Consider the following 16,555-nt stretch of genomic DNA (forward strand, 5'->3'; position numbering starts at 1 on the left):
TTGCATTCAAGTAAAGGGATTTTAATATATCTAGTTTAGCTTTTCACATTTTTATTCTATCATCAGGTGAGTAAGATGTTCAGAAGTCTGTTTCTTTCCAAATTCTGAAATTGATGCTTTTTTCAGTAGTTCTTCGCCAGTGCTTTATGTCTTGATGACAAGTATAGAAGCATTAGATGGAGAAATGTTTGTGATGCATGTTGGTAGTGAACTAGACCTTAGTTCCTTGCTTCTTGGATCTTTTCCTCATTTATTAACTGAATTGTCATCCTGCCCATTGTTACTTTAATTTGACTAACTATGGGCAAGTTTTCTTTACGAGAGACAAATTGGTTTATCATGTTGGTAAAAGTCCCTGTATTCTGCTCCTATTTGTTAAAACAGTTTCTCATTTTTTTCCTTCTTTTGTGTTCTTTTAAATTCTTATCGAGGTTGATCATTTACAAGATGTTCCAAGTCCTTCAAATTAAAGGGTTCATATACCACAAAGGTTTTATACAATTATATCTAACAAATAAGTCTTTTTATTAGTGATAATTAACTGGATTTGCTGATACAACTGATTGAAAATTGACGTATGATTTAATGCAGATCAAATATTTTTTTTTGGACTAAACTACCCTTATAATGGTGAAGATATATTTCCTCACATGTATTAACGCGTGAAGAAGTCTGAGGATCATTTGGTCATATTTGACCTGCAATAAGTCTACTTAATAAGTCAATTGGGGGTAGATAAGTATATAAGTCAGCACGAGATGCTGATGAAAGACACATGCCTGCATCTTTGAGGATAGATATCATTCATACGAGTGATCTTTGGTATATATAATGACATTTATGAAAGTCAAGGTAACTATTCACTCGTAGACTTTATATTATTTTTATTCCGACTTTATGACCTACGCTCATTTAAGATCTAAATCTGAGTGTTGGAGTGCGAAGGGGAAGGGGCCGCGCTAGAGAAAGGGCAAACTATGATGGTAAAGGGGAAGACACAGGGTGAATAAAAATATTCTTTGTTAATGCAATGATAATTTCTAATATAATGTCTTGAATTTATATTTTTTAATAAATATAATATCAATATTATTTAACTATGACAATTAAATAATTGAATATTTTCAATTTTTTGAATGTTTGAAAAATTAAATAGTAAAAAAAAATTAAATTCTAGATAGAGAAAGAATGTTGAGTGTGAGTGTATGTGTGAGAGAAATATATAAAGGATATTTTGGAATATCACATGTTAAATTCTTCGAATCCTATTGTTGAAGTTATATGTAAAATGAAACAAACTTATGGGGGGTAATTATATACTTATCGATTCTAACCGACATGTATTTGTCATTATGCGAAAACTCAAGGGATGTGGATGCAAAATAATAGTTTAGGTAATTTTAATGTTTTCAGTAGAAATTGAACCAATGCAAATTTATACGTTGGACTGAGTCAGATATATTTAATAAATGAATATAAATCGGACAATCGTTGCTGAAGTACGTGGATAAAAAATAAAAATCAAGAATTTGCAAGCAAGCAAGCAATGAGACTGTTCAACTCAAAGATTACAGCAAACACTTCAAACTTGACAATTTCAAAACGTATCCAAGTGATTAAAATATCTCATATACATTTAATTTTTGACATTTCAACAAATAATTCAGAAATGAGACCCAAGTAATTAAAATATTTTATATACATTTGATTTGACATTTCAACAAATAATTAAGAAACGGGACCAACCAACAAGTACAACCAGCTTTTACGAGGGTTGGTATAATTTGATGAATACAAGTACAACCTGTTTGTTATTTGAAAAATTATAAATATTTTTTTTTATATTTGATGAAATTATGTGTAATTTTTGAATAGAAGTATGTATCAACTTTGTCTTTTCTGTATTTTTTTAAATATTAAATTTTTTTAAAAATCTAGGCATGAAAAAATTTTAAAATTTTAAAATTATAAAAAAATTATCCACTTAGTCTATAAAAAAAATTAAAAATTTTAAAAAATAAATAAAATTATGATTCTTAATCCACAAGGCATTTTGGTCAGTTCACCATAAAAAAATTAATAAAAACCTAACGGATTGAGCTAATCGTCAAATGGCCGTTAAAATTAGGGGGTGTTGATAATTTTTCAAATAATAAGGTAATATTTGTAATTATGTCAAACCTCGAAAAAAATTATTGTTATTTACCCTATAAAAAATGTATATGTTTTGATTTTTCGGAATTTAACTTAAAGTTATAAGATTATTATGATAATTTTCATTTACAAACTCACGCTATCAATTAATATCTTAAAGGCAGATGTATTAGAGGGAAACTTTTGAAGATTTAAATTGTCGAGGGGAATATTTGATACCATCCTAATATTAAAGGGGGCAAAGTTAAATTAACTAAAAATTAATATCCTTTTATTTATGACGTACCTATTAAAGTTTGGTTAAAATATTTTTATTTATAATTTTATTTTATCATTATATAACATAATTTTATTGAGACAACGTGAGTCATGTGCAAAACATACGTTCTTTGAATAGTTACATGAAAAAAATTAATACAATTTTAAAAATTTCTCCATAATAAGATATTTGATAAAATATTCGATTTAGGATCTTTTATGTTATTTTTTTGAATTTTACCTGAAAATTACACACTTGTCATTTTCTTGTTTAAGTGTTCGGCCATTTATCCATGTATATAGCCATGTGTATAGCCACATAAGCCTAAAGTTGACTGGGCAATTTCGATATATAATATTAATTTTTTTGTATTATTTTATATATTTAAAAAAACATAAATTAATTTTCTTAATTTTTTTAAAAATATTTTTAACATCCTCTTAAAAACTTAATTTTTTTTAATTAACTTAATTATAAAAAAATATTTTTTTTAATAACTTGACATTGTTGCCGCAATAAAGGAGGGTGACGCCACTGTCCATCTCAGTGGAGGGCAACCGCAGCTGCTATGGTTGCCCTCCACCTCTAGGCAATGCCACCGCTCAAATATATGTTCGGACTGAGCGACGCCTGGAGGAGGGTGGGGTGTTTTTTTTAAAAAAATAATAATTTAATTTTTATATAATATAATTATATCCAACATGTTTTTCAACTCATGTATAAAGTCACATAGGATTAAAAAATATTCAGTTGGCATGACATGTTATTTGTACGACCAAAAATCAAAATCTCAACCATTGAAAGGCTGAATTTCATCTATTTTGAAATTTAACGAACTTAATAAAAAAATGACATAGTTATAGGACTAAAATAAATATTAGGCATAGCTAAACGGACAAAAAAAATAATTTTTTCTAGTTATAAATACCCTTTGTTGTTTAAATATTTTAAATACCCCACTCAGAAGAAAAAATAATTTATGTAGTCCATAGGCAGAGGTGGAAATTACTATATTATAACGATTTTTTTTTTAAAGAAGAGGTCTGAAAAAATGTAGAAGAAAAAAAACTGAGGGTGTGTAAAGTAAATAATCCAAGAGTATATAGTCTATTGACATATTTTATAAATTCATTTAAAAATATATATAAAAGTATAACTCATAATCGAAAATAGTATTTTAATCAGTTCACTATAAAAATTGAATAAAAATCTAAAAGAATGAGATCATTATTAGATGGACATTAAAAATTAGGAAACTATTTGTAATTTTCAAAATAATAAATGTGTTTACAGTTAGGTCTAACATTAGAAAATAAGGTTGCAACCTACCCTATTTCAAACGCAACATTCGAGAAACTAGTGAAATATTTGCGGAATCTATACTATTATAGACTCAAAATGGTAATGTTGATACCATTACGCTAAATTATTATAATATCAAAAATACCATTCAACTTCTCAACTCATGTTAAATAAATTACCTTTAGAAATTACACTAATTCTGATACCATTACACTAAATTTTATGACCATTTTAAAATTACGTAAAACAGATGACTAAATATGTCGAGATTTTTAAATTTTGGGATCATTTTGAAAATTTCATAAAATAAAGAGACTAAAAATATTGAAATTCTTATCCTATGAAACTAAATATATAATTTTGTCTTTAATTATAATTTGCAGAAAATATGACCAAACTGTACTAATCCAACATGGAAAAGATTGATTGTTTCTTCCTTGAGAGTGATTTTTCAACTTTATTTAGACTATTTTTCTTTCAATCACCTTTCCATTTCTTTCAAATTTGATGCCTATTATTTCTTTTTGTCTTTTTTTATTCAAAAAGTCTAAACGATTTCGACTTCAATCACAATCACGATTCCAGTATTATAGGCCGCTTATAAGGGTGATTTTCCACATACACAACCCCCACCCAACAACAAAAATTAAACCCACAAATTATCTGACTAAAAATGACTCATTCTTACCAACTGAGCCGACAAGTGTTCCACCAGTTTGATTATTGGATAGCAGTTAATATGGTAGTACCACAGATGAAAAAACGAAAATAAAAATCAATCGGCTCAAATAAAAACAAAATATACCTATAGAAATTTATGCAAATTTTACTTGATATATTTATTATTGTTTTTTTAATATCTCTGGCTACAATGGTCATTACATAATCTGAAAATAGCAAAATTAATTAAAAAATAAATTAAATATCAAAATAATATTAATGGTAAAACTCGAGTACTAATTAAATCATTTATAATTTTTTTAGGTACCAAAGTGATATTAATAGTGAGCATTGGCTACTATTTAAATAATTTATAATTATTCAAGCACAAAAGTAACATTAATAACATTAGTGCTATTTTTTGCATTCTTATCTTTACATTCATTGTTATGAACAAAGTTTGGTGGACTATTAATGGAGAATTGAAGTGGAAAAATTAATACAGCAGAAAGATGGAAGGTTATTATAAGTAAAGGATATACCGTCTTTTCATGAATTTAATGTAATTATACGTAAATTTCATGCAGTTTGATAATTTATATTTAATATTCATGGTGTTTATTTTCGTCTAACAAATAGATTTGTTCGTCATTCAAAACTTACCGAATTTACATAAATAAAAATTTATATTTATCCAAATTAACTTATTACTGGTCAAATAAATTTTTATTTGACCGAACTACTATTTCCACTGTACACAGAACCAAACGTAAAAAATAAATAAATTTACACTATTATTTAAGTCAGATGAATTTATAGTAATTATCTTCGATTGGTAATATAAGCGCGGACTAAAATATTCTTAAATATATTTATTTTTGTGGGATGGGTTCATTTTAATTATGCATATTTAAATTTTATTTAATTTTTTTGCTTAATTTAATAGAAAATATAATAAAAAAATTAATTATGCACCCATATTAAGTATGTTTGTATAATTGAAACGTGCACAAAACCAAAAGTGGGACCCGGGCGCTGTCTACTGTCCCCAGCCCCCACTCCGGTTCAATGAATAAATAATAAAGAACATCACGTGACTATGCTAATCTCACCCTACGTATAATTCTTTTTTGAATTTACTATCATATAAAATTCCTCATCTCAAATATTTATTAATTGCTCTTAAATATAGGCGTTATTATGCTTAAAATATGACAAAAAGTATCGAGATTTTTTGTTTATTTATTTTTTAAATTTTTAGTTGATGAGTTAGATATATATATTTTTATTTTGATTAAGTGAGTTACGTGCATCGTTGTACTGTAAATTTTAGGGATAGTTATACTTTTTTGTTCTAAGGTTTGGTGTAACTATACATAATTTTTTTGTGATTTGAAAAATTACATTTAGTACCCCTGAGGTTTGTTTCTGTTTAACAAATAAGTCGCTCCATTAGTCGAAATTAACAAAATCTGCTGATATTAATAAAAGAATCAGAAAAAAAATCTATATAACCCCCAGTTGGCTTATTACTAACTTATTGTAGGTCAGATAAATCTTTTTATGATCAAATTATGCTCATACATCTTCATGTGCTAATATATGTGAATAGGTATATTTTCACTTTTATAAGGATAGTTTAGTTCAAAAAAATTATTTGACTTGCAATAAGTCAATCGAGAGTAAATATCAACTTTCATCCAATTTTTTTTTATTAATATTAATAAATTCAGTGAATTTTATAATTATATCAAACTTTAGAAAAAGGGAGTGTAATTATTCCTAATTTTTTTTAAATATTAATAATTATAATATTTAATATTAATGACCAACAATTAATCAAAATGACTTTTCAACTCAGTGCAATTTAAAATTTCAACAAAGAGGTAGATTTGCGTGCCAATAGATTTAGTAATAATTTATATAATAATGGATATTTTATTATTAAATAAATATATAATTACTGCAATTGAGATTTAGTAATAATTTATATAATAATGGATATTTTATTATTAAAATAAATATATAATTACTGCAATTGCTAATCATTTATTGTTAGAACAGACAAATAATCATTACTAAAAAAAAAAATCAAAGCACATTCGCTACATATTTATAATTAAAATTTTATTATGTTTATTTAACTAAATATAAACTAATAAAAAAATTAATTTTTAATGTATGACTAAAAATAAATAAAAAAATTAATTACGGACATAATTATCTTGTGAAAAAAATAAATATAATTTAGGTTTGTTTTAATTAATTAATATTACGAAAATAAAAAATAATTAGTTTAAGGGGTCGAGTTTTATTAAAGAGTATAAATAAAAAAGTATATTATTGTCTAGCCATCAAAGTTTTTATTATTAATTTTTTAGATATAATTACTTATTTTTATAATGAATATATTCTAAACATATTGCTATGCTTTTTCCCCATTATTGTAAATAATATTATATTTTATCTAAATTATTGTGTTATTTTAAGCATCTATGTTAATTAATTTGTAAGTTTTTATATAAATTAAATATAAAATATATTAAATAATTCCAATTAGAATTTATTAGTTTTATATTATATTTTCGATATGAAATTATATAAGAAAAAAACTCTACGAATTGTCATCTATCCCCTTCCAAGTGGTTGTACAGTAGGTTACCGTGCTACCTCGGGTGAGCATATAAGTTCTCTTGTGGTCTTACCTTGTTCTCCATCACGCTCTGCCTGCGCGGAGACACAGACACAGAGAGAGAGGAAACTATGGCGGCGACGGCGGCGGCGGCGGTGTCGCAATGCTCAATCGCCGGCACGGCGAAGCGGAAAAACCGACCACATTTCACCACTCTAAGCAGCAGGAGACACAGGAGAGAGAGGAAACTATGGCGGCGACGGCGGCGGTGTCGGTGTCGCAATGCTCAATCGCCGGCACGGCGAAGCGGAAAAACCGACCACATTTCACCACTCTAAGCAGCAGAATACAGTTTGGAAGCATCAATTTCAGGCCTGGTAAGCAATTGCTGTTAGCTCATGCAGCTGCTGATGGTGGTAGCATGGGAAATGGTGCTGCTGTTTCCATCGCTCAGAACTCATCTCCTTCTCCTCCGCAGCCTCCCGCTGCTAACTCTCGGTAGGTACATTTTTCTCTGTGTCTCTGTGTGTGCGTGGGTTTGTGTGTGTGATTCTAGCATGCACGGGGAAAGAGATTTAAGTTTTTTCTTCTGAAAAGAGGGTCCTGGGATTTGTTTAATGATTTTGAAGTGATGTTTACATGTGATTTTCTTTGGTGATTTCCCTTTTTCCTTTGGTCTTGTATCGATTAGCATGGACTGCTTTTTTATTTTAAAAGATAGTGTTTCTCTCTTGGAAATAATATCTGTAGTTTAATTCGTTACTTTCTGCTGATGGATGTTAGAATTTTGGAACTACAGTATTTCATTTGGAGGAATTCTTATTTCGTTTTCATCTGGGGATGTCGTTATACTCTGAGTAGTACATTATACTATTTTATTACTTAGGACTATTTGTATCTTATATAGTTTGAACTGAATTATCTCAGGACAAAACGTCATACCATCTCAGTATTTGTTGGGGATGAAAGTGGTATAATAAACCGAATAGCTGGTGTCTTTGCTCGTCGAGGCTACAACATTGAGTCTCTTGCTGTTGGGCTAAACCAGGACAAGGCACTTTTCACCATTGTTGTCTGTGGAACAGAAAAGATTTTGCAACAAGTTGTAGAACAACTTAACAAGCTTGTGAATGTCTTAAAGGTATGTCTCTATATGTGAATTTGATATGTGATTACATTATGTTTCAGCTTTTCATTCTTCAGCAGTCTTTTGGGGTTTTCAATATTTTCTCTCCAACTAATGTTATTTCATTAGAGTATGATCTAAACCATCAATAATAAAGATGGGATCTATCTGTTTGCTATCACAGGTGGAAAGCCACTTTGATTGCATCCTTGATGCTTAAGAATAGGTCTTCTAGGTCTTTGTTATATAGTCCAATTTGAACCATCTTTCTCCTTGTAGTTGCTATATGCCCTCTGAATAGATTGGTTCTATTTCATGTCAGGTAGAAGATTTGTCGAGAGAACCACAAGTGGAACGTGAACTAATGCTCATAAAGCTCAATGCAGATTCCAATACAAAAGGCGAAGTATGCAAAAGTTTTCCTTTCCTTTTTTGTCTTCTCCAAATTACATGTTATCTTATATTGTCTTGAATGAAAATGGGTCGTACAAAGTGGATATAATCTGCAAAAAATTGAAGGAGAATATTTTGCTAGATGGAATCCTACGTAGCAGGAAAATGATGTGACAGAAGACCATTTGTTACTGTATTTGTACATTTAAGCTGCACAGGGGAGTCTGGGACTTGTCTGACGTGTCAGAGAGTCTGTGTTCTCTTCCATGTGGCATGATAAATGGAGTCTAGGAGGAGCATGCATACATATATTTGACAAGGTTGATTTGGTTGACCTTGAGAAGCTTGAGCTTAAGCTAGCTCTATTTGTGAACTTGTTCGTTAGAAGATTTTGGGACTGCATCAGGCTCATGTTTGATTTGATTGCATGTATTAAAGTTACATAGTTGGCTAAGGACCATAATCTCTATTTGGTTGGACTAATTTCAGAAACCAATTGTTGTTTGCAGAGCCTGAACATATTTAGTTATGAATTTACTGCTTGGTATGATCCAATCGTTTTTGTCTTCTCATTGTACAGACTAAGTTTTCTAAGTGTCTCCTTCGAGGGTTCTCTGACATTATTATAATGAACCCGTGCCTCAATCGCGTTCAATACAGCTGAGTATGTTCACAAAGTATAACTGTGGTTATTGTTTTGATGTTTGGCCCTTAATTTTCAGATTATGTGGTTGGTGGACATCTTCAGGGGAAAGGTCGTGGACATATCAGAAAACACTTTGACCATTGAGGTTGAGTTTTATTTTCATGTCTTCCATATTATTCTGCTTGATTTGGCTTGTAAAAAACTGTCTTCTGAGTTGATGGATAATTGATGTGTGAGCTATGAAACCAAAATTAAAATATTAAGGTCTGTTGGAATAAAATGTTTCCACTAATGCTTTATGGATTTCATGTGTAGCATGTCATGTGAAAATCTTAGACTGAGCAGAACAAGTTTGGATCATTCACCAATTAGAGCTAAATTAATTTTGTTTCGTAAAAACTCTGCCATATTAAATGGTGAGTTTAGTATATTCTTCCTCCTGAAAAATGTGTCTAAATTTGATAATTGAATTTACTGAAAATCTAACCAAGTTGAAAGTTGTTGTACCATATGGATGCAAACATTCAAATCCATGATCATTAATTTAGATTTGATAAAACATTCAAAGACTCACTTCCATCCCCGTATTCTTTTCTTAATTTAGATTTGTATACTTTTGTAAGATGGAGCTTGTTATCTTGAATTTGCCCTCCACTCTACATTTGTGATTAATGAAATTTTCTTGCTTCAATCATTTGTAGCCCTGCATATGCTTATACTTAAAAGTTTTTTGCCTGTGGTTGACATAGGTCACTGGAGACCCTGGGAAGATGGTAGCTGTATTGAGAAACCTCAGAAAGTTTGGTATTAAAGAACTAGCAAGAACTGGGAAGGTAATATAACTAATTTGGTCATGCTGCAGTAAAGGATGAAGGTAGGGTAGGATGCTTGCTTCGCGTTTTGCTTGAGTTCAACCTAGCCATTTTAAATCGGCATTGTATGATTTCCCTTGTGGTGGATGAACATATTATTTCGCGCGGCATGGGAGGTGAGGGGTGGGGAGGGATTAGGGACATTGTTTGACTATGTTGTGGAGATTAGCAAAGTATTCCAGAAGGTCTGTGCTGCTTATTTTGGACATAGATTAAGGAGACTCTCCTATTCTATTCGAGTCAATTCAAAGGTTAAAGAGCTTCCAAGTGTGTTCTTTTTCTCCTCAAATAATTATTAGCTACCAGTGTCATTTATATGACTTCTGAAATTAATGGCATTCATAGATTGCTCTGAGAAGGGAAAAGATGGGCGAGACAGCTCCATTTTGGAGGTTTTCTGCAGCTTCTTATCCAGATCTTGAAGGAACAATACCCATTGAGACTATTCAGGCCAGTGCGAGTCAGAAAGTCATTGAGAAGTACACTAATGGCGACCTTATTGCTTCCTCTGGGGTACATAATCTGAACTAGTGTTGTATTCTATTTATGTTCTTCTGGATTTATCTTATTTGTTGCCTCTTAGTGATCAGTGCCTGTTGGTCAATTTCCACTTTTAAGCATGAATTTGATGAACATGAATTATAACAACAGTTAGAGAAACACGCTGCACTGCTTTACATACAGATAAAATATGGGGATAATTACATTAACAACCCCTCAATGATGGTTATATTGTAGACATCACCCCTACTGCTTGAATAATCAAACTGACACTCTATGTTAGCATAGTACTGAGTGTTTGGTGTAATGAAACTATCATCGACAAGGGGTGTGCCTAATAATTCAAAAAGTAGAGGTGATTCTGTAATTACGTTGACATTCTAGTTTACCTTGTCATTCTATTCAATCTCATAGTATGTTAAATCTGTATTTTGATATTTATTTTTCTGACGAGAATTTGTCATCATAGCTAATGAGTGTACTAGGTAATGAAAATGTCTATCTCCACTTTCCATATCATTTGCATTTTGTTTTACACTGAGATTTTTGGATTAACTGTCGCATGTATTCTTGATTGCAGGGTGATGTTTATCCTGTGGAACCTGATGATGGCTTCTCTAATCAAGTTCTTGATGCCCACTGGGGAGTTCTCTATGATGAAGATGTAAGAAACTTTCTCTGAGATGGGATAAGTTAGTTTTTGTCTTTTCCTGGCTCTTTTCTCCTTTACAGTTCATGTTCTAGAGAAGCAATTTTGGAGACTTAGCCTGTATAGTTCTTGAAACAAACTAATTTATTTTTTACTTTAAGTTTATCCGTCCAATAATGAAATTCCAGTTTTGAACCAACCTCTTCTTGGCATGTTCTGAACCTATACAAGGTAGTAGCCATTCCTATTCTGAAACTTCACTTTCACAGTTTCATGATTGTCAAATTGTTTATTTAGATCAGAGTAGAAGTTAACTTTAGATCCTTTGTTGCATGATGCAACATCTGATATGATGGTTCTTCTCGTTTGTGATGCATTGTTTTATTCTTGTATTTCTGCGACAGTCAAGTGGGCTTCAATCACACACTTTATCCTTGCTTGTCAACAATTCTCCTGGAGTTTTAAACTTGGTCACTGGGGTCGTATCACGAAGAGGGTATAACATTCAGGTCGACTTGGTTCAATTAATAGCTTACAGGCTTTCCTTCCATTCGTTGATGGTTTTCTGATTGTCTCCTAAACTATTTCTCTAAATTTTCTGTTCAGAGTCTTGCTGTAGGTCCTGCAGAAACAGAAGGGATTTCACGCATAACGACTGTTGTCGCTGGAACAGATGAAAGTATTGGCAAATTGGTTAAGCAATTCTATAAGTTGGTGGATGTCTATGAGGTCAGGCAAATTGATTACAACATCAATTCCTTTCCTTTTATTATGTCTTAAGATTAATGATCTATTTGCTTAGAGGTCTTACCGAAGAAATTTACTTCCCCTATGAAGTTCATGGTGCAATGAGACATACTGTGCTTGTTATCAACAGAAGTCGTAACACCGACTTCTTGTTTTACATTAATGTTTGGGGTAAATTACAACAACCTCTCCTGAGTTTAGCATAATTTCGAATATCTCCTTATTGTTTGAAAAATTACAAATTTTCCCTTGGTGTTTGATGAAATTATTAATCCTTTGATAGAGGTATGGAATTGTCAATTTTGCCCTTACAATATTTTTTTAAAAAAAATTAAAGCTTATAAAAAATATCAAAAGGGGTGGATGGAAAAATTTTAAAAATTATAAAAAAGTTATCCACTTAGTCTATAAAAAAAATTATAAAATTTTAAAAAATAAATAAAATTATATTTTTTAATCTACAAAGGCATTTTGATCCGTTCATCACAAAAAATGGATAAAAACCTAACGGATTGGACTAATTGTTAGACGGCCGTTAAATTAAAATTGAGTACTTTATGACATCATTTTTGCTATTATTTCCTTCCTTTCAGTAAGTCAATTTTCGCCCCCTACTCCACTTTCTTTCTTTTTGTAGGATTTTCTTTTTCACTTCATAGATTGAGACTTCTAAGAGAATCTGAAATTGACAATTTTTTTTTTAATTTTCCAAATTTGAGTGCTTGAGGACATATATCATTTTATCATTAATTATGTTTTACGATTGATAATATCATACCAAAAGAATCTAGTAATTAACTTTATAAAGAATATAGTAGCTTCATATTACTAAATTAGAGAAGGGTGTCTATAGATTTCTTTTCATTTTCACATAAAAAATGATTAAAAGCATATAGTTTGGTTTTTTTAGAAATTTCTTCTTTATTTTTTACGTAAAATATAATAATAATGTATTGTGTCTCTTTCCTAAATATTAAAAGAGGAATCAATTTAAAATTTGAACTACAGATGATTTTTGGAAGAGTACAAAATAGTGAATGACCAACTCACCCCTTAAACTTCTTCATATAATAAATAATGTTCACTTTGGAGGTAATTGTGCTACTCATATATATACATAGGTATATGTATGCAAATAAAATAATTATGGTACACAAGTAAATATTTTGTTTCTTTAGTTCAAGATAAAGGGTTGATAATTATATAATATTATCACTCATTATATGATTTAGTCAATATGAAAAAAATTAAATACACAAGATTTAAATAAATAAGTATATCAAATATTTATCAGCAAAAGATAAAGGATATTAACATGTTGAACTATATACTAAACACAGTCCTTTTGCATATCATAAATATTTAGTCTCGATTATATTAAGATATGTTGAATAGTTCAACACTCTCAAAGAATCAGTCTCATTTAACACACAACTATATAATTACTGTTGAGAGTTTAATAAATATTAAAATTAATTGATTAGACAATAAAAAGTTAAAGATTAATATTATATGCTAATAAATAATCATAATAAAAAGTAGATCATTGTATTATATTACACACCAACTCCAATATGAAGATACCATACGTGTTTATGGTAATCATTAATACAATAATAAATTAAATAAAACACTATTAATTTTGTATTTGTAATCTATTGTAAATTCATTATGTTGGTTACTAAAGGCTCTAACTTAATAATTACTACTTAGTCATTTAGCTACTAATAAAACCGACTTATTTGACTTTCTAAAGATTTTGGCTAAATTTGATTATAATTGTCAATATAAATATTGCAAAATAAAACATAATAAAAGAAGAGTCTATGATTGGTTAATTGGACATTTATTTAAAGTTCAGTAAATTCTACACTTTATCAATAATTACGATGTCTATCAAATTACTTAAGTGACAACTATTTATAGTTTACCTATTATGACCTTATTAATAATGTCTTACCTATTAATTAATAAGGTTATAATGGGTAATGTAGAAAATACAAGAAACCTTTTGAGGCATTCAACTTTTATGATAGTATAGATAGATAGATATAGATATAGATAGATTGATATAGATACATATAGAATATGACCATGACCCTCATATTTATGAAAGCTAATTTCAGATTGGCAACTTTGAGTCTGCGATCTAAAGTTCAAAATTGTTCATTTATCAAGTCATTTTATATATAATACAAGCATATTCTTGAAGGGTTCATATTTTTCCATTTTTATTAGGAGTCGAGTTGACTAACAGAAGATACACTGATGAATACTTTCAGGTTCAAGATATGACACACTTACCATTTGCTGAGCGTGAACTAATGCTGATTAAGATTGCTGCAAATGCTGCTGCAAGAAGGGATGTTCTTGACATTGCCAGTATTTTCCGGGCTAAACCTGTTGATGTCTCTGATCATACAGTAACACTTGAGGTAGCTCTCTTGCTGGAATATTAGTTTTCCACTGAACAAGTTCCTTCGCATTTAATTCTTACTAAGTTTAATTTCACTTAGCATATCTGGTGTGACATGAAGAAATATTTTTAACAACGCAAAGTGTGCGTGTGTTTTGCAAATGTGCTTGCTTGTAGTTATAGGCAGGTACGTCTGTCGATATAGTCTTGTCGTCAAGCTCTGATGACAAATTTTTTTAATTAGTATCTTTTTCATTGTTTCCTTTACATACTTGACAATGTTGAAGTCCACCAGGTATAACAATGAAGCACCTTCCCAGCTCTTTTGTTTTGACAACCTATTTATTACGTGGTCCACCACTCATTTGCAAATATTTGATATTGATGAGCCTATGTGCATCCTTTGACCTTCTCATGTTTACCTTCACAAGAAGGCTAAGTCCAGTTCTCTGTTTTTATGTCCTAATGTCAAATGAATGAAATGGTTCCTTTATCGAGATCACTTCGTCCTTGATTAATTAACTCATCACTTGGTAAAGTTGCTTCTCTCGACCTTTCTTCAGTGAACTATGTCCTTCCTGTCAACGTAAAGAGGAAAGAGATGAATTATGAATAGTTTTGCTGTTTAACATAATCTTTGCAGATTTATTGTGCCAAAGTTAAGTATTAAACCTGAAAATTGAAGGATTTCTGGTCTTCATCAGTAAGGTTTAGCAGGCAATGAAGCATGCTAAGGTCATACAAGATTATACAAATGATAATTTAAGCCATTGTATGTTAAAAATTGATTTTAGATGCAATTGTAAAGTAGATACGAATAGACAGCGCCATTCAAGAATTCATCATTCTTTTGCAGTAATGTTTTTGGCATTATTTCTCTGTCTAATTATTTGTTTTCTCAATTTGTTCTTATTCATTTCTTTACCGATGGTTAATTTTTTCTATTTTATTTCTTCCAGGTAACTGGAGATTTCAATAAAATGCTTGCCCTCCAGAACCTGTTGGAGCCATATGGTATTTGCGAGGTGGGTTTGCCCATATCATATCCTAATTAACTTGTCCTGCATGGCTTGGTCATACAGAGTTCCCCTGTTCTTGACCTTCCTTTCAGTGTGCCTGAAATATATCTCAATGAAGTGGTTTAAGTTTTATTAAGAAATTGGAAATATTAGTTAATTCAGTTGATCATTTAAATTACAGATTAATTTTTCATGCTTCTGACATTGGACCCTTTTTTTTAATCTCTTATCAAGGTGGCACGGACAGGGAGGGTGGCACTGGTGCGGGAATCAGGCGTAGATTCCAGATACCTCAGGGGTTATTCTCTTTCCTTGTAGTATTGCCCGGTAACAACTGCTCTATTCCCATGTTGTCTCAGGCTCTCTCACTCTCTCGCTAATTTCTGCAAGCAAAACTGCTGATGTTTGTACTGTAGATTTGGCTGCGTGACTAGAAAGAGACGATGTTCTTATGTGCTTGTGACTGGTCAATATGAGGGAATTGTTCTACAATGTTACTGTTGTTGTATTGCTGATTGATGCAATGAGATGGTCTACAAATGTAATGGATGCCTTAGTTTTATGAGTAATGGTACTATTGACTTCTCCTTGCCTTTCTCCTCCCACCGGCCCATGCAACTCTTTCGCATAGGAAAAACCCCTTACACCCCCACGTCATGTTTAGCTACTGTAAAGAAGTATAAATTCAAATGAAATACAAGATGACAGGCCATTGTTAAACTCAAATCTTGAAGCTTTCTTGTAATTTCTGGAAGGAGAGTACACTACTTGAAGCGCGCACTGCTGTAACACGATTTCTATACTCATAAAAGAAACTCTTCTTCACTGCAACTCTTCCTTCATAAACAGAGCTTCGAGCAAGGCGGTGTTCTTCAGGTTTAACAGAGACTTGAATGTAATTCTTTACAGGTACTAGTGGATTAGTTAACATGGAACTTTGAAATTTATTGATTTAGGAGTTTTTGTTGGGAAGTTATTCACAGCAGAAGTTGCCTATGTCGTTTGTGAATACTTCCATCTTCTTGTTAATTCTTTCGTCCACAGATGATTGTTTGGCAGCGGTGCTGTTGGCTTATTTTTTGCATGCAAATGGTTGTACAACTACCATTGCGCTCCTAGGATCATATGCAGTCAGTGTTTAGACAAATGATGATGGTTTGCTACTTACTAAGACAGAAA

General features: G+C 30.8%; 1 protein-coding gene across 3 annotated transcripts; it reads left to right on the top strand.

Moving 5' to 3' along the window:
- LOC105166891 (acetolactate synthase small subunit 1, chloroplastic) lies at positions 7,020-15,979 on the top strand. 3 transcript variants are annotated; one of them, XM_011086403.2, is made up of 13 exons: positions 7,020-7,233; positions 7,353-7,505; positions 7,935-8,148; positions 8,456-8,539; positions 9,249-9,317; positions 9,922-10,005; positions 10,390-10,557; positions 11,126-11,209; positions 11,599-11,703; positions 11,801-11,923; positions 14,224-14,376; positions 15,317-15,382; positions 15,611-15,979. In XM_011086403.2, the coding sequence occupies exons 1-13, from the start codon at positions 7,139-7,141 to the stop codon at positions 15,692-15,694; spliced, it is 1,482 nt and encodes a 493-aa protein (XP_011084705.1). In that variant the 5' UTR covers positions 7,020-7,138; the 3' UTR covers positions 15,695-15,979. The 3 variants fall into 3 exon arrangements, with proteins under 3 accessions (XP_011084705.1, XP_011084706.1, XP_011084704.1); XM_011086404.2 differs by lacking the exon at positions 7,020-7,233 and having other exon boundaries at positions 7,240-7,505; positions 15,611-15,703; positions 15,793-15,979; XM_011086402.2 differs by lacking the exon at positions 7,020-7,233 and having other exon boundaries at positions 7,240-7,505.

The sequence above is a fragment of the Sesamum indicum genome, linkage group LG7 (assembly GCF_000512975.1).
Source record: "Sesamum indicum cultivar Zhongzhi No. 13 linkage group LG7, S_indicum_v1.0, whole genome shotgun sequence".
NCBI classification, from domain to species: Eukaryota; Viridiplantae; Streptophyta; class Magnoliopsida; order Lamiales; family Pedaliaceae; genus Sesamum; species Sesamum indicum.